The sequence below is a fragment of the Pipra filicauda genome, unplaced genomic scaffold, assembly GCF_003945595.2.
Source record: "Pipra filicauda isolate LSUMZ 115617 unplaced genomic scaffold, ASM394559v2 scaffold90_size2875636_pilon, whole genome shotgun sequence".
In the NCBI taxonomy this organism is placed as follows: Eukaryota; Metazoa; Chordata; class Aves; order Passeriformes; family Pipridae; genus Pipra; species Pipra filicauda.
The window spans coordinates 1,931,291-1,950,931 of record NW_024105098.1 but is presented as its reverse complement, the minus strand read 5'-3'; the positions used below and the strand labels follow the sequence as shown (position 1 = coordinate 1,950,931).

Here is a 19,641-nt window from a genome sequence, read left to right as displayed (position 1 = left end):
AGCTATTCCTGAAAACACCAGCGAACAAAACAGGCCTTGGACCCATCACTCATATGATATACTTTTTCCTCCTATAAATCTGATTCCAGGATATTCTTTAACGGGTTGCTTAATACCAACATGTACTTTTAACTTGGAGGTAATGAACAAAACAAGGGAGAATTTGAAATGCATGACTTTCTGATGTGCCTCTTGTCCTCCAGAAGTACATATGACAGCCCTCAATCCAAGCCCATTCTGTCCCATACTTCACACACACACAGTCTATTGGACCAATAGCTATGAGAAAACACAATTGTTTACAAAAGCTTAGACTGAACTCCTGCAATCAGGACACATGGAACTGGGAAGGGGGGACACAATTAGATATTTTACCTGCATAGCACTCTTTCCCAGCTTAACCACCTCAAACAAAGTGACAGGGTCCCCTTCTCCATTCTGCTGAGGGTGGCCATTAGCTCTTCCACGACTCGCTCCTCTGGCTCCGGACTCGGAACGACCCTTGTCTGCTGGAGACTTGCGGGGTTTCTTGGTGGCAGACTGGGCAAAGAAAACCAGCAGAGTGAAAGTTTATTATAGCCAGACCTGAAATCACCCAAAGGCTTTACAAATGATACATTAGTATTACACATTTATACATACACACACATCCAAGTATCCCAGGAGAAGCCAGGCTGGAAGGGATCTCCCCAGGTGTGCAGCCTGCCCTCCTGCCCAAGGCAGGGGCAGCCTGGAGTTCAACCAGGCTGTCAGGGCTTTGCCCACTCAGGTACACGGATTTATTGATCACCAGTTATTGAGGAACAGCTGCAAAGCCACTGCCATGTCAAGGTAAGTAGTGCTGAACTCCCAGTGCCGAAGCCCCTTGCTTCAAAATTCTATGAGTTAAAACATTTTCCCTGTGAATCTAAATTATTTAATGTAAATTTTCTCAAGATTCTTCAACCTTTTTATCAGTGGTATAGATACCACTTGTAAGGATTCACCTGCTGGACAGTTTGCTCTGAATTTATGTCACTTGTGAAACAGAAAAAAAGAATTCTGGGGAAAACAACATCAGATTTTTTTACTTCCATATTCTGTTTTTTCTACCTACTGAGGCAGAAAAAAGCAAAAGCTGCTGTTTTTCCCAGAACAGTGAAGCTATTTTGAGGAATTATGTTAAGACAACATACAAGCAAGTCAAAGCTGACATTTAGGACAATCCCTCACAGTACCATTTACTGGAGTACACTGTAAGCCAAACTGCTATCAAAGCTTTTAGTAAAGAACATAAAGTCAACGTTTTCAGTTGCATATTCCAATGCAGACACATCTTCCTTCAGAGCAAAGGGATCTAATCTCTGGCAGAAGACAGCCCTGCAGTCCAGCTTTGCCCTTGCTCTCAAAGGGACCACTGCTGGGGGGGCAGAGCTGAAGAAAGGTCAAGGTAGAGCACAACTGCCTCTTGAAAATATTCAATTAAGGTCTCGCACAGAAATGCAAGCTGGAAAGATTAAAATAACGGTACAGCCTCTGTGAAGTTTTTTGGGTAACATTTGCACTGAGGATCAAAAGAGTATCTCCCTCACTGAATTTTTAAACACGTGCAAAGCTGCCTGTACCAGCAAGAATGTTTTCAACACATGAAATGCTGGAGTGCTACTGAGCTCCAGAGACACATGATCACTATTTCATAAAATGGCAAAGAATTAGAAGCAAATTGACTCTTTGGAGATATACAATCCATGGGCTCATTCAGTCTGGGTGACAGTAAGCACTTCAACTAGCTCCAAGTCCTGCCAAATGGAAGCAGGAATGCAAGTTGGTGCACTAATGCAAGCCCCTCTAGGCTCAGTTTTTCTCACCATGTAATTCAAAGGGAGGCATTAAACACTGCAAGGATGAAGGGAAAGGAAGCAGGCAGTGGATGGGAAAGGCACACCCCCAAAGATACCTTGTTAGTGGGAAGCCATGAGAAAGGCCACCTGCTTGAGCACCTGAGCAAGAGTACTCTGGACAGTGCACATGTAAATGCCCAGTTTAAATTCCCCTCTTTGTCAGGTATCCTGGGAAAAGGGAGGGGCTTTGACCAAGACTCGTAGTTTAATTGGAAGGGTGAGAACACCACTGAGCCCTCAGAAGAGGTACAGAAATAACAAATGTACTGCTGACTAACTGCAGGACAAAGGCAGATCCCTCAAGCCCAAGGAAATATCTCAACATCCTGGCCCTGAGTAAACACCAGATATATAACTGAGTCGACTTCTCTCTGGTATAGATTTTCTTTTGACAAAGAGAACACCTCTCACAGGGGAGAAAACAAGTCTTCTATTTAAGAAAAGCCATTCTGCATCTAAGCTGGGGCAGCTAAATCCAGATGCAGGATCTGTGCTGAATCCTGCCTCAAGAGACAAAACAAGCAGACAAAAGATCCTCCACTAGGAACTGAAGAAAATCCAACACTAGAACTTTCTGAGCTAGGCAAGGATTAACTTCTCTGCAGGTGGAGAGGCACTATGTCCATTCCACAGCACTCCCACCCAGCAGGTGTCTGACAGGGAGCCCAAGCTCAGTCTCACCCAGAGTGCAAACATGAAAGCAAGCCTCACACGGGTCCTCCAGCCTCCATAAACTGCCTGTTCCTCTAAAGGTTTGCAAGCACAAAGCACATGGCATTACCTTATTCATTAACACACAGCATTACTTGCACAGTGCCCCCAAATTTACGGCAAGAAACTTTTCAGGCCATGTTGACATGTTTGAGCTTTGTAGAGGTTCTACCCCTGAGCACAAAGGTCAGAGAGAAACCCTATTTCAAAAGGAAACTGTTTCACAGTGAGATGAAGCAGTGGGCTCCTCAGCACTGGACACCTCAGATTCAGCCAGACAGGGTGCTGGGCTATCTCTTCTAGATGTGCTTTTGCCAAGAAAGGTTGGACCAGATGATCTTTGAGGTCCCTTGCAGACATCTACTCCACGACTCTATCCCAGGATGGAGACATCCAACACTGCTGAAGCAAGTGAAGGGAAAGCATGGACTGGTACATGCATAGAAACACAAAGAGGAACTCACTCGTGACACAGAGTATCTGTGGAGTACCTGCAGAGGCAGGTGTTCCTGGAAGTGCAGTGGCAAAGTCAAGCTATGAATCCAAAAATTACATTTGGCATTGAGGATGCCAGAGAGAGGTAGCCCTGCATCCCAGAAGAGACACCTGCACTCACCAAAGGGTGATCCTTCAGCTCAACACAAAATAAACCCATCCTCTAAAGCCATGAAGAGCTTCCCCACAGAAACAGCCCTGCCCAAGGATGAGTGTGGCCCCAGCAAACCCATCAGACCATCGCTGACTGGTGTCAAAGTGGATGTTTCATAAGAGCAGAATGAACTTGGAGCAGGTCTTCTCTTGTGAAGACCCACCAAATGGTCATCAAGATACAGGAAAACCAGAACCTCTGGGCCCTGAAAGGAGCACAATGGTGGTCATTACATGTCCCTTTACACCCTTCCAGCCACAAAGTTCCAGCCTAAAGCCTCCTTACATTGACAGTCAGATATGTTTGTAACTTTTTGCCTTTTTAAGCAAATCAGAATCCCAAGGTGGTTAAGAACTGATTGTTTTCCAAACAATGACAGTTTAGAATTTTGTAGCAAGTAACACTTTTCCTTTCATGTCTTTAAAATCATTGTGAAGGAAAAAAAGTGGCCCACATTTATAAAATCAAGTAATACAGTAAAAGTGAATTCACACACTATTAAAAAAAAGGGAAAGTGGTTTGACATCTTCCATTAACATTCCCCAAGTTGATCTGATGCACTTCACAAAGAAATAAAGACAGGAGAAGCGTTACAGGTCAGTAACTCCACCTAATGTGCCAGTGTGAAATGATGGCCTCTATGTGCATTCACACTGTAAGTAATTCAGAGCAATAAATACCTCATTTCTCAAGACAGATGGAAGAAGCTTTTTAACCTCCACTTGAATAAGACTGAAGAACTTGCCTCTCCAAGGCATCAGCCTCTTGAGAGACCTCCGTGTTATAACTTCATGTTAAGTGGAAGAGTGGTAATTTCTGAGCTCTCTCTGAATTAATCCTGATTAAAAGCCCCATGGCACAACTTGTACCATCAGCACAGTTAATCGGGAGAAGGTTCTTGGATTCAAACAGTCACTCCTTTGGACTTTTTTGGTCATAGAAACAAACAAGGTGTTCCCTGTGAAAAGCCTCATCCTGCAAATAAAGACAGAGGCAGGTCCCCCAGCCCCCAGCGTGTACAGAGCTGCTCCAGCTGCAGCCCTTCCAGGTTAGAACAAAAAAACCAGCAGAGGAGCCTTGGGGATGCTGGGGATGCTGTTATGTAAAAATCTATCAAGAGTTCCAAATGTCATCTTAAAGAATCAAAGAGTCTGCTATAAATGCTTGAAGCACTTCAATCCTTCTAGCTGAGGCAATTGCTACCAAATAAAGACCACTACCACAGAAAAATTAAGAATAAATTAGATTGCAAAAATACAAGGACCATCCCACCAAAAGCTTAAAAGGAAAACTTCTAATGCTGTTAGGATTTCTCCACCAGGAAGCTACAGGTGGGGGAATAGAAAAGTCTTCCCACTGATGCTACAGATGCACTGCATTTCTAGTGAAAAACAGACCGACTTCAGTTTGAAGGGACAGACCCAAAGCATCAGGCAAGCAAGCTGAAACAGGACACTGGTGGAAACCACACCAAACCACAAACCTCCACTGCTGGGAAAAAGTCTTCCAAGAGGATTCCTCCCCATTATTAATCAGCACATGGATGATTTGGAACTAGAAGCAAAACGCAATCCCTTGCTGTATCTAACGTCTATGCTACAAGATTAAATAAGGTCAGGGGTCTGCTGCAAAGTTAAAATTTCCCACAAAGATAAGGCACTGGGTAGTGTCTGCTCCATACCAAAAACTACAGAAGGACCTGAAAGCAAAACTGTCCAGGTTGCTCCGGGGACAAAAAGGATCAAAAGTGCCTTGTTCCATCTTGCCTTAACTGGGAAAAGACACGCAGTGGCCCTGAGTATGGGATGAGAGAGATCAGCAGAGATCTCCAAATTGCCACCTCTGGAACAGAGGGACTGCTGCTGCTTCTTATCCTGAGTTACAGAGGCTGAATCTGTCTACTCCTACTCCAAGGCTGAAATACAGCCAGGCATGTCTCTCATTCCCTCAGTCTCTAAGAGCTGAGGTTTAAGCCAAGCTATTCTGAGCTCCTGGGAAGGTAAGGCCAGGTAGGTTAAAATAAAGCATTCCAACAATGCTGAACAGTGTTGATCCAAGAGAGGAGACAAAAAGGACAGATAAATAACTGATCTGAGCCAGAGCTCATTAATGTGAACACTGCATTGCATCACAAGCCTTTCATATGCCCTCCCTGGAACAGGAAAGCACATCCACACCCACGTATTTCAACAATGAACGGACAGAAAGGGCATTTGGGCCAATGATACTGAGGAGCTGCAAACAGAGGACCTTTATAGGTCACTCCTTAAGTACCCCTCACAGAATTCATTAAATGTATATGCAGATGGGACCTTCACACACAGCACCACATAAAAACATGCACCAAAATATCCCACTGCCTGGACAGATTCCCCTCGTGGCCAGTCACTCCACAGGCACAGGTGTTTGGAGGAGGACGTGGCCCCAGCCACCACCGATGCCAGAGCAGGACACAGTGCAGCTCCTGCTGAATTCACAGCGAGGGCTGGGGACCTCAGGACAACCAGAGATTCTGAGAGCTATTCTGAAAGCCCAGTACACTTCACCTCTTTGCAAATTTACTGTCTAGCCTACTCAGTGAAGTATTCATTAGAACAGTCCCACAGAAGTGGAGGGGCTACTTGAAAAGCAGTGTTTGAGAATGGAATGACATGGGTTGAAAGGGATCTTAAAGATCAGCTAGTTCCAAGTTTTTCAGGAGGGGAAGGCACCCCCAAAACATTATGGTTCTCTGTGAATTGAAGAGGTATTTGCTACAAAGGGCAAATTTTCCAAAAAGCACCATCTTCTTACAAAAGTCAAATCTGCAAAGAGGAGTGTCTTTCTTTGGAAAACAGTCTGGAAAATCCTCTAGTAGTAGATATCTTTCTGATAAAAGGTCAAGTCCATTCCATAACTACAGCAGAAATCTGTTTAAAATACACCCATGTATTTAATGGAGTCCATTGTGTGCAGCTCTGTAACAGAATCATGCTTCTACAAAGAGGGGTAAATTCCCTTTCCAAAAGAAGTCAATAAGTTTATGGCAGAAGTGCCACTGTAGCTCTGATGGCCTAAGGACATCAGCAAATCAGCATTTACAGAGAGAGATCAAATCTTATTAGACCATAATATTTTAGTTAAGAAAAAAAAAAACAAACCAACAACAAAAACCAGCACAGCCTTTGGGCAGAACAAGCTTTCTTTAGGTCTACAACAGAAATGAAAAACATCAAAGCTAAGTATCAGTTGATAAAAAAAAAATCTCTAAATTTAACTGAATACTTTAATACATTTCACATCTGAGAGTAAAGGTAAGTGGTACCTGTGGAGGAAAAAAAAATCACATTAGTAGAGGGAAGAGTGGGGGAAAGAAATGTCAGAGCTGCACCTCCTGCAAGAACCAGGCAACTCACCTGAGGGAAGTGTCTGGGTTGGCAACATGGAGAGGGGAGAATGTGGAGGGGGAAGGGAACTGAAATGCAAGGGTTGCAAAACCAATACCTCAATTACTAAGTCCACAAATCCATCAAATAACACTGTAAATTTAATTGCTTAGATTGGCCTTTCCGAGGTGTTTGCATTTCTCCTCAAGGATATTAGACATTGAGTGGCTTTTTGCTTTTGGGGTATTTTTTTTTTTTGTAGAAGAACCAGGGGAGAAATTTATCATAAAATAAAATGAAACAGGTAGCTGAGAGAGGCTGTGCAGTCTCCAGCTTTGATGGTTTTCAAGACCAAATTGGAAAAGCCACAAGCACTGTGGTCTAATCCCAAAGCTGAGCCTGCTCCAAGCAGGAGGTTACAATGAGACCTCCTGAGCTCCCTCCCACCCCATTCCATGACTGAACATTATTGGTTTTCCACACTGAATTTCTTCCAGTCCTAAAGATACTCTTTCTTGAGATCTTGGGGTGGAGGTCAAGAGGGGAAGAGAAGGTAGAACTGTATAAATTATTCCAATTTTTGGCAAACCGCAGCCTTATAAAGGACACTATTTCTTTTACTCCCTATTTTCTTCTTCCAAGTTTTAAGACTGGATTTGGGGGGTTTTGACCCTTATTAAGCATTCAGATGATGCTTTTCCAGAATCAACTCTGATAACCTAAGGTCTTGCTCCTTAGCAGCAGCAGGCAGCTCACAGCCCATCGCTCTGTGGAGGAAGCAATGGCTGCTTCCTCTGCATCTCCATCACTTTACAGCCACACACACTTCATGGAGCTGTTCTCAGCATCACGAGCAATTCCTCCTGTAGAAACCTGAGAGCAGGACCAGCAGAGTGTTCCAGTGAATGTTCCCACAGGAGCTGCTGATAAACTGAACTAGAGGGATGAGAGATGCCTTTTGTAACATCCCCCTTTCCCTCCCAGCCAATGTGTGCTGGGTACAAAAGACTCCTAGTGTTGCTGTAACTTCAGTTCCTCCATTCTGATGACCTTCTGGGTTAGCAATCGGGTTCCACCAGCCTGGCTCTTTTATTAGATCTGCAAAACCCCACAAATTTACTGCTGAGATATTTGTAAGATAATTTTTGATTTTGCCCTTTGCCTATAAGCTACACAAACAGATGAGCTGTTCTCTTCACATGCTTCTTTACAGTTTGTTCATGAGCAAATCCATCCATCTGATGAATACTCACATCAGAGGGAATTGTTCAAAATCCTTCAAAAAAGGAAGACAACGTGCCCAGAAGAGACCAGGAGTTAAAATGCTGGCTCCCAAAGTAAGTTCAGAAACTGATGCAAAGTGAAAACCAATCCTAAGGAGGAACTTGCTCCAGCTTGGCCAGCACACTGGAGAGGAACACAAGGTTCCATCCACTCCTACAGCCTCACCAGCCCATGTTTAAAGACTTAAGACTTAGGGTGGAAGCCTTTCAAGAACCAAGATGAAGAACAACATGACACACAGAACTCTCCCTTTATTTTCCAATAAATTGGCTATTTTATAAAACAAATCTAAATAAAAGAGAAGCCTCCTTAAATACCCTGTGCAATAGGGTATGCTTCTGGACGTTCCTATCCAGGGGCCAGCAGTGGCAGAGGCTCTTGCAAAGCAGCAGATCTTGCCCAGCAGACACAAGGTCCCCCACTGCCCTGTGCCAGAGAACAGGCTCAGGCTCCCAATCTACACGTGGGATGCAGCTTATGCCGATTACAGGAATTTTTCAGATATGCCAATAGATTTTCTGAGGCATCTAGTTCATACTGTGCTGCAACTCTTCCCATCAAGAGATTATCATTTACTGAAAGGATGGCTCAAATGTCATCTGTCACTTGAAATCCATTACAACCTTCAAACAGAAAGTGGTTGTGCTTACTGATATGTTCTCATGTCTGCAAGAACGATGCAATATGGCAATAAAAACAAAACTCTAATGTCCATGTGAGCAGCAAGTGAAAGAAAAATTAATAGCTATCATGAGATCATTTTTATGTCCCTTTTTAGACACTCCAAACACTGTTTGCATATCAATCTGATAAATATTTCATACTACAAGTCTTCATAAAGTTTGACACAGAACTCAATAAAAGCCTATTTATGTGACCACAAGATGATCAGATGAAAAACAGTTTGCAGTCAATTTTAAATAGATGCATAACAAAGCAAAACTAAATTACACATACTGGAGGCCTGCCAGGACGGCCCCTTTTTCTTTTTCCTTTGACTTCTGCTTCTTCAAGCTCACTGCCAGCATCTGAATGTGCAGTAGTTTCGTTCGTAGAATCCCTAGGGGGGAAAAACACTAGATAAATTCAAATGATTTGAAACCAACAAGTCATCTATAACCCACTGATTCAATACTTAGTCCTAAGCCAGAAAACAGACAAACAAAGTCAGCATTCAAAGGCTTGCCACATTCATTCTGCAAACCGAGGAACCAAGCATTGTTAGCCCTGGCAAACAGCCTTACCTTTTCATGGGCTGGAATGTCATTTTATTGCCTGGAAGTTCTTTAAATTAACAGCTTCACTTGAAACCGTGTTATGTTTCCAAACTGGCCATATTAAGCAGCACATCCTCAATACATCCATCCCACGATGTGTTCACCAGGATCAACTTCCTTTCCCTCTCCGTGACTGCTGCCATTCTCTCAGGGCCACAGACAGCCCTGTGGGGTCAGTGCAGCTGCCACCTCACTGGGACAGTTACACGAGTTTCACTCGGGTTACACTGTTTGCAGTCACCCCCAGGACTTGCAGCTGTTAATCAAGAGGATTAATGCTGACTGGGAGGCCCAGAAAACTCCCTTTGGTTTGAACACATTTATGATTTTTGCAGTTACAAAGATATTTTCCCTTGTACAAAGGAAAAGCCTTGACTCTGCTCAATGCCTGTTAGCAGAGAAGCCCACACTGTCATTTTTCACTCGTTGCTGTTTCAGATTTAAGACCATACTAAGTAGGAGAAAAAAAAATGCCCCCAATTTTCAGCATGTCCCCAGCCAGATGCACAGGTACTTCTCTGCCTTCCCAACAGACCTGGCTGCTTGAAGGAATCAGATGGCAGCTGATCTCCCGAGGCACGAGATCCTGCCCACATGCAAAACGACACCTGTTACTGCCAGGCTTTATCTGTACTGTGCAGGACCACCAGTGCATGAGATCTCTGCACCTTTTAATTAACAACTAAAAACGTCCTGGATTACTCAAAGATGGGGCAGGTGAAAACCAGACCTATGTGGTGTTTAATAGAGCCTCAGACACAAAAAGCAGATCAGTGATCTGGTTTCCAGAAACTGAGAGGCTTCAGCGAGCTGAGATCTACACAGATCTTCCACAGTGTCTGGGGGTTATTTTTTGGTTCATAGATCAGGAATCCACAAATTTGCGGTGGGACCGAGAAAGCTATTTAATAATGCAGAAAGATATTACTGTATCAGAATCAGGAATGTTCTGATACTCCACTGAAATTCCTGTATTGTCTAGGTCTGCTCTCCCTCAAATCATTCCACACAACTAGGATGAGTTTCCAATATCAAGACTTTGTTTTTCAACTTTTTCCAATTTGCAAGCACAAGAACACCCAGGAGTCCACAGAATCCTCTACCAAAGCCAGAATGCAGAAGAACATATATGAACCTCTTTTTCTGGAAGTAACTTCAATGGATTATCTCTAAATACTCCACACGCTCCAGAAAACCAGGCACCATAGATTAAAAAACAGTATTCAGGTACATTTGAGTTCACAAATAACATGCTTGTAAAACAGCATCTCTACAAAATACTGAAAATGCAGCTTTGTTTTGATACAATTAAAAAGTAGGTTTTCTGCTTCAGAAAATACGAGGTTTGAAAAATTGAGTATCGAGCTATGGATTTGAAAAAAAAAAAAAAATCAAAAACGTAAAAAGCCCAAAGCCAAATAATAGATACCCCACACAGACTTCAAAATGATTTGGTAAAATAGGGCCACAGCAGAGAAAAGCCACGCAGTGAACACTGCTGAGAACTTGTTTATGGGGGTGGCTGTATCCAGCCTTTACTCAAAGACCTCATCACACTGCGAGTCCACGTGACAAAATGCATATTGCCTCACAGTGGCAATTTTAATACCTTTTGGATAGTGAGGAACCCCATAAAAATATCTGCTGCTGCCTACTGCTGTAGAGAAATTAAAACCATTCTCTCCTGCTCTCTGCAAGAAAACCAAGCTTCTCTCTGGTCTGCTCAGATCCTTACTGGAAAAGTTTTAGGCATGGTGTGTGTCTAAGCAATACCCCCATTCCTGGAGAAATACTGTGCTTTTCCAGCTTACCCACCTGCACCCCCAGGATCATTGGGATATAAAGATTTCTCTCTATTAAAACCAGATTCAACAATCCTCCCAGGCAAACTGCTCAAACCCTTCCCTTGAAACACTAGAGCTATATAAATAAACTAAACTCTACTACCACTTCACATGCACCTTGTCCACAGAAAATCTGACTTTGCTACAGCCTTGGTTCGGGTCTAGCAAAACCTCTGGAGACGTGTGTATTTAGTTCTGGACATTTCAATTGTTTCCAAACACTGCATATGGAAGAAACAGTTAAACTATTAACTGTCCTCTCTTCTTTGCCTTAAACAGACTGTTGTCTTAAGCCTGCTTCTCTTGATATTCTTCTGGTATGACTTCTCTGGCTTGCTGGAAGCCTTTTTGGCTTTTTCCCTTTTTGGGAAAGGCTCAATAAATCAGTACTAAGGGTGAGATTCATCTAATCTAAATTTGAGATGCATACAATGCAGAACAGAAAATCTTAAGGTGCAACATGCTTCATGCTAAGGTCAGTGTCCAAAACTGGTCAAACAGTTTAAGTTTTATAAATTTTATTTTCTCTTCATTGACCTAGACAAGCAGCTCAAGTATAAATGTTTAAAATTAAACAAGATGAATCTCATCCTAACAACAGTGAGGCAGACAGGAGATTTCTTTCAAAGAATTTAAATACTTAAGGAGCAAGGGGAGAACATCACAAAGTAAATTCCCTTCAATCCTGGCATTTATTTGAAGTAGGGAGACAGAATCAAGGACAACCTACAGTCCTTGGCCGATTTAACATTAAAATAAACATCGTTTCAAGCAGCAGGGAATTCTGCCTGAATCAGGCAACTCCTGCACAAAAACACCCTTGCAGTGGGGCCCTGAGTTCCTTCAGCTGTGCCTCTTGCTCCTGTCCCAGCCTTGCAGTTGTTCAGGGTACACACACGTGCCCTTTTCCTCCTCTTTCTGAACTCAGAGCAGGAGCAAAGCATCTCCCAGCTGCCTGCAGGTCTGTCAGGTCTGTAACACTCACTGAGAGGAGCAGCTGGCCAGCATCCATCTCCCTCACTCCCTACACGTCTTGCAGAACTGCTGGGAAGCAATTTATCTGGTGGCAGTTATCCACATCTTAATAGACCAGAATTATCCTGTCCTCATTCCACGGGGGTGTGACCAGTCACCTGAGGGGGAAACTTTGGCTTAGTCACCATTTATCTTTCCTGAAGCTGTCGTGAGGGAAGATAATCTGGGCCTAAGGAGACCTGCCTCATCGGAGAAGAGGAGAAGCTGGCAGTGCCTAAGGCTAAATCTTTCCAAGACTCCTTTGACATGAGAGACATGAGAGAATGTGGCAGAGTGTGGGGGACCTACAGAACTGGGGTGAGCAGAGCAAAGCACACAAGTGATAACCCCTTTTAGGAGCTCAAGTTCACTCCGCTTTGCTTTCTGGTTTCTGTGGTGACTAAAGCATCCTAGAAAAGTGGCAGATATTACTCTGGAGTTTTAATAACTAGCCATTGAAACTATCCATATGTTAATAAAGAATTAACAGATTACTGGGCAGCCTTTTACCATGTCATGCTTCTGAAGAACATATTTCCATAAACACAGTAAATTTCACATCTCTGCAAAATAAATGAAAACAAATTTACCTTCCTTCTACTATCACGTAAAGCACTAGCTATGGAGTTTATACACCATGCCCCTTTAAAAACACACCACAGCAAAAAACTGAGTTTATGTATCGGTTTTTGTAAATAAAACCACTTCTATAAGCTTTTATCAGTGTTGCTGAGGTGGCTCAAGGTTCCGCAGAGATAAATTCAGTAATTGCTACCACCACCAGATTCAGCCTTGTGAAAAAAAGCATTGATGAAGAAAAATGGCTAAATGCACAGGCTCATGAATCATGGATGAATCAGCTCTCATGGTTGATCCTCCACACTCCAAAGAGGAACATGCCTCCCAGCAAACATGAGTCATCCCATTGAGAGAAGACTCAGAACTGTCCATCACACGGCTCAAATGCACCACAGGTTTTCTCCAAACATCTGAAACACCAATAAGAGAAATCATGTCTTCACTGGGTTCTGAAGCCAATTCCATGAATGCAGAAAGGTTACAGATTTCTCCTTTCATGTTCCCTCAACAGAGAAGAATTCTGGAGGGGAGTATCTGATATGGTCCTAAGTAAAGTATATTAATATATCAAACTGTTTAAAGAGAGTAGCCAAAAAGATTAGAAAATGTTATTAAAAAGTAGAAATAAGGCACAGAAGTGGGAGATCAGAATAATCCTTCAAAGCAGCTTATTTAAGAGCTAGAAAGAAAATCTTGGCTTTCTGGGGGGAACCAGACTGTGGCTTCCCAAATCTGAATGTGTGAAGCAAATACCCCTAACCCAAGGATTGCTTCAGGTTTCCTCACCCTTAGCCAGACTCCTTCCTGATGAAAGCCTGGTTGGGACCTTCTGAATTAGTGCTTATCCCTTTCTCTGACACATCGTCCACACTAGACTTAATGTTCTGAGCCCTCAGGGGAGTCTCAAAACCTTCATGTGCAAATCCTGCTGATTTTTTTTTTCTAAAAAGAAAGATCTCATCTTGTTCACAAGCAATCAAAACTGCAGATATTACTGCTGATGATATCTTACCCACCAACACTTTGCACAGTGTCATTTAAATGCTTCCCAGTTCTACCAGAAAAAAAAATAGATACATGTTTTCTTCCATTTTTTAATCTTTCATTGTATTGGTGGCTCACAATCATCTTCTAATTAAAGAATATGCTGATACCCTTAATGTCCCTCAGGTTTTTCAGCTGGTGAGCACTTTTAACCTTAAACTCTATGATATTTCACTCACTTCTTAAGGCCATCTGGGTTCTCAAACTGGGGACGGGAATATCCCTTTCCTACCACGGCCATGACAGAACCTCACAAATTTCGATCCTTGGCATATTTCACAAATATTCTCTCACTTCTTGAATGTGGCACATCCAGGAAAATATGAACCCGGAAGATTTTTTTCCACAACTAATCCCAAAGCTAATCAGAACCCCCCAGGCTGACGCTGCCCATCGACATCATCCCCGGCTTTACCCTGTGCTCATCCACAACCAACTTTCTTTAAAATAAAAAAAAAAAATAATTATAAAACTGTAATGCAGAGCATGTTATGAGTAAGAGCATACAAACGATTTTTTTGTCCAAGCATTCAGTTTCTTAAATAAGGGGACTTGAAATGTTAGCTTGAAACGCCACTCAATCCTGATAAACTGAGGCCCCTCCACATCCCATGGTAAAAAAAAAAAAAAGATCAACATTAAAAAACATTTCAAAAAGAAAAAAAAAATTAACATTAGATAGTTACTGAACACACCTGGTGCAGATGCCTGGCGCTGGCAGTGGGGTGAGCACAGGGGGGCTTTGTGAGGGGATGAGGAGGGGGCTCTGTGAGGGGATGGGGCTCTGTGAGGGGATGGAGGGGGCTCTGTGAGGGGACGAGGAGGGGGCTCTGTGAGGGGACGAGGAGGGGGCTCTGTGAGGGGACGAGGAGGGGGCTCTGTGAGGGGACGAGGAGGGGGCTCTGTGAGGGGACGAGGAGGGGGCTCTGTGAGGGGACGAGGAGGGGGCTCTGTGAGGGGACGAGGAGGGGGCTCTGTGAGGTGAGTGATCCGTGAAGGGAGCGGGGCGGGGGGCTCTGAGGGGAGCAAGTGGGGAACTGGGGAAAGGACAGGGAAGAGGAAACACTTTGTGGGTTTTGTCTTTGTTTCTCACCATCATCCAAATCCTTTTTAATCAGCAATAAATCAATTTTCCCCAAGCTGAGCCTGTTTGGCCTGTAGTTATTTCCCTGTCATTACTTCGCCCCACAAGCTTCTTCACCTCGTGTTCCCCCCCTGCCCTGTGAGGAGGGGAGCAGGTTCCTCCCTCCAAAATTCCTTCCTAACTCTACTTGATTTACTCTCCAGCACCTCTCATTACAAACTTCCACTCTGTTCTTCCCAGTAGCTCACTTTCTCCAGGCCCAGCCATGTTCCCATGTGTAAAAGCCACTCCTATTTCCCAGCAAGACCAAAACATGCCCAAGCCACTTGCTGTCTTCAACTGCAGCAGCCAAAGAAAGGCTTTTTGCACAATAAATCCAGCTCATCGTAAGAAAGTGCACAACAGGAACATACAACATGGTCGGTTAGGACCGAAACCAAGACATGCTTCTGAAATCTCACAACATTCAGAAGCATAAAAGTAGCAGAGATCTTGTTTTGCTTTTCACAGCAAAAGTTAAATCTCCATACATAGAAAGAAATACCTTTTAGATTAAGTGGTTTATGTTCTTTTACACAGTTTTTCAGTGTATGAAAACAGAGAAGGCCTGGTACAGTCACACTAACCTGCACTTCTCTCAAGCTTGTGCTTTATCCTCACAATCACCTCTCTGTTTACTTCAACCTTTTTAAAAGCAAAGATTTCAAATACAGAGAGAAACGTATACTCACTGTAGTACTGGCAAATCTGAAGTAATCATTTTTGCAGCACTCTTAAAAGTAAGAGCTACATAGAACTTCTTCTCAAAGTTATTATAAGACAACTACTTGGAAACCTCTTTCATGAAAAGAATGTCAAAGTCCAGTCTGTAAGAGAGAGAAAAAAATTGTTAGATGTGATTCCAAAACACTCATGCATCAAATAAAAAGCGCTGTCAACAAAAAAGGACAATTTTCAAGTAGCACGACTATTAAACCACATGAAATTTAGAATGATGGTCCCAGAACAGCTTGATCATATTCTTGCATTCAGTTTTTACAATTCTGTTTGGGCACTTTGCGTCATTAAAAAAAAAATAATTAAAAAATTATGTGTTCTGCATTACCTCCCATATTTAACACATTTATGTTTCAATGGCACTACACTAATTCAGACTCCCTGGCTCACAGTTTTATGTGACTGAACTTCACAGAGCAGTCAGAAGCTGTGCAAGTGTGTAACTGCAACAGAAGGTACTTTAACTTGATGGAAGTGAAGTTGTAAGTTTAAATAATAAACCAGACTGCCCCTGTGGTACCACTACACCCACTAGTAACATCTCTCTACCCAAAAGACCAATCAAGGAGTTGACTAATCGCAGCAGACACAACTTTACCACTAAATAACAGCACAATGTGACAGATTCAATAATCTTCAATGTAATAAAGCACACAACTGCCATCCTATTCTTCCAGAAAATGCAAGTTCTGGAGAAACCAAAATAATTTGTTCCATTCTCCCCTTTTACAGGTCCGGGGGTAATATAAGGAGTTGCATGGAGCACTGCAGCTGAGCAATGGCAGTGAATACCAACTGCATGATTTTAAAACATGGGATATGTTCAAACTCTAATATTTAAATACTTAATTTCATAGGCAGGTTTTTCTGAGCTTTAATAGCATTGCACAAAGGCAGTAGGAAAATCAAGGCAGGAGGAGGTAACGTGACCTGCACCAGACACAGCACCTAAATGGAAGTGCACCATTCTAAACAAAACAGTGCAACATTAAATTATTATTTCCATCCTACTATACCACATCATTGTTTATTTACCAAACTGTACACCATGAACACTTTTTTGCCTCTGGATACTACAGTTCCAATTAGACTCACAGTTGCATACAACTAGTTCTTCCAGTACTTGGTACTTCATGCTACCAACAGTAGCATCAAATTTAAATTTTTCTCTATATGCTGCCATCTCATTGGCCATTTAATTGGCCACTAATTACCATATAATTAGTAAGCCACTTTGTTGCAAAACAAATACTAACAAAGGAGAGAGGTTCATCTGGAGTTAAAGGTACCACTCTAACACTAATGGTTTAAAGGGGGTCATTTTCCACAGCCATGTTGGTGGAAAAACTCTCCAGTTTCACCAGGACACAAAGTTAGTCTGAATTTTTCAGGAACAAAAGATGTTATATATGCTATTTGTGCCATTTCCAAAACAGTGTTTCTTCACTAGAGACACTGCCCCTTGCTATGGTTTAAAGGGGAACGGCAAGCCCAGTCCACAACATAAAGCAACCACTTCACACACTGGTAAGATTTGTTATAAACAAACCCAGCATCAGACTGAATTCAGTTCTGAGCTGATTTCCTACACAACAAAATAAAGGCAGTGCTCAGATCTCTGAAATGGAGAAGTTCACTACAGTGGGAACCAGGCTGAAGAAAAAGGTGTATTTTTTGTACACACATGCCTATGCTAACTGGACCTCAAAGGAAACCTATCCAGCTTGGATCTTCAGATTATCTAATTCTAGCAGGATACTGGGCAACCTTGTTTTTCAGAAGAGCTTTCTAAAGAAGTTTAAGAAAATTTATGTGTGCTCCACGTGAGCTATTTCCCACAGATGTTTAAGGCATCCTGCACAACTGCTACATGGGATTTTTCTGTTTAATTTTCTCTTTTAACCTAGTTCTCACCCTTCACAACTGTTGGGCTGTGCATGCTCAGCTGTAGTAACCAGCAGCACACACCCACTCCAGGGAAGTGCTTTCACAGACTGGGAAAAGGATACTTCCTCAGAGGGAACTTATTTGAAAAGCAAAGTCCTAGCCTGAAAGAAAGTATGGGGTGAAGGATATAAAGGAACTGTTTCAGAGGTGACTGGACCCACAGCCTTGACGTGGTGGTGGGGGCAGACCTGACACCCAGGGAGCTGCGAGGGCCTGGGGGGCTCTCTGTGCCCCTGTGCCAAAGAGGGAACTGCAGAACAGGGCTGGAAAAAACCCATCCGTGTGGTCTGCTCCAGACTGCACCATCTGAAGAGACACAGCTGCCCTTCTGCTCTCTTGTGATAATAAAAAAACAAGAACTGTCAGTGCTGACAAGCCAGAAAATGAACAGCTTAGAGGCAGGAGCCCAAAAAGAAATGGCACAATCCTGCACATTGTGTTACAGGGAATAACAGCCCTCCATTCCACAGCCCAAGCAGCTGTGTCCCTCACACCCATCCAGCACAGCCCTGCTGGGTATCCTGCTCCCATGTCCTAACTCCTGCTTCCTCAGCCCACACAGCTGAAGCAGGAAACCCTGACCGGCCTTGGGATCGCTGCCTTGCGACTTCCATCACCAGTAACATTCCTCTCACTCCCAGAAACACCACCACCTCCTTCCAAAGGGCAGCCTTAAATTAATCACCCACATTGCTGAGGAGTGGGTTGGAAATAAAATAAGGCCCTGTAGTGAGTAATAACAGGCTGTGCACGCTCAGAACTGTGGAAAATTCATTGATCCTTACTGACTACACAAATATGAACCTTCATGTTTATTCTGGTTTTAGTAAAAGAAACACCTCTGCCTCTTCAGCTTGAGAATAAAGCCATTGATAAAAATATCCTGAAAGCTTGAGACATATTCCCATTTTGTCGCCTTTACAGTGAGGAACAGAAGAGCAGGGGGAGGAACATTTCATATGTCGGCATTTTGGGTTATTTAAACTATAATAAACACACCACAGTCCTTTAACGTGCTTCTATTTTAGTTTAAAAAAAAAAGTCTGATGTTTTCATTCAGTCTCAATTTTAATGACCTTTGCATGTTTGCAGCTTTTTGAACCTGCACATCTATATTTAAAGATGACATAAATTTATGCTGGCACAGTTAAAATTACCTATAGAGAAATATAAAGCAGGCAACTGAAAACACCAGTCAGTTTAAACATGCATTGGGAAACAAAGGTTTCCCTTTTTTGCCTCTGTTTTCCAACCACGCATATTAATCAGGGCAGACATAATAATCATTATATAAGACTTCCTCTTTAAAAAATGTATTTTCTAGTAAATTGTCAGGTTTATTATATTTTTTTCTTCAGTAAGTGTCTCAATGAACTCAGCTTTCAAAAAGGCTCTACAATTTTACAACGATGAATCCAATACATGCATTCTATCAATATTTCCTGTAGTTTCCAGTAACATGCAAAGCTACCTACATTTTTTTGCAGTCCTTAGGTTGTTTATTTGGCTCTTTGGTGCTGGAGTAATTTACTCATTGTAGCCAAAACCCAAAGGAATGAAAAGACTGACAAATCCTTGAAGTCTGACAGAGTCCTGCCAAGCAACTCTCTGGCTGCAACAACCAAATCGAGTTCAATTAACTTTACAATGAACTAGGTACCTCCGCCTTCCAAAGCTGAAACCAAACCTTAAAACAAACAAATATAACAAAGAAACCCAACTACTAAATCTAGCAATGAAAGTTACAACATAACTAATTCCACTGCCTGGAAGATTTCCAAACCAAAAGGGAACTGGTATCAGACTGACTCCCAGTTCAAAATCCTTCCCTTGTTGACCAACCGACTTTGTCCCATCTGAGTGCAAAATTAGTCCAACAATGGCTCCCACAACCAGAGTAATGTCCTCTACCATTAACTGGTAGTGCCTGTACACCATACCCTCATTTTCCAGATAAAATGTCTTTGCTCCCTCGCTCCCTGCAGGAACACAGGGTGGTGTGCCACGGCACTGCTCAGCACCCCAAAACAACACGTGGAAAACTCGAGCTTTTCACAGTCACTTTAGAGACGAGATTTCCATATTCTTGTCTAAAAAACACATCTGAGGAATGCCCCCCCCAGCACAAACAATCCTGCTCTGCTCACCCAGGGAGAGCTCCAACGCTTCCATCAACCAGGTGAGAG

The 19,641-nt window shown here is 42.7% G+C and overlaps 1 protein-coding gene across 3 annotated transcripts in view; it reads right to left on the bottom strand.

Moving 5' to 3' along the window:
* The window catches only part of STAG1 (stromal antigen 1), a 162,072-nt gene that overhangs the window by 107,971 nt on the left and 34,460 nt on the right, over window positions 1-19,641 (bottom strand). For 2 of the 3 annotated variants that reach the window (XM_027724991.2, XM_027724992.2), the window contains exons 2-4: window positions 15,463-15,597; window positions 8,847-8,949; window positions 376-555 (exon numbers count right to left, since the gene is read on the bottom strand). In XM_027724991.2, coding sequence (XP_027580792.1) covers window positions 376-555; window positions 8,847-8,949; window positions 15,463-15,491 — 312 coding nt within the window. In that variant the 5' untranslated portion in view covers window positions 15,492-15,597. The remainder of the gene's footprint in view (window positions 1-375; window positions 556-8,846; window positions 8,950-15,462; window positions 15,598-19,641) is intronic. The other variant, XM_039391148.1, reaches the window with a different exon arrangement.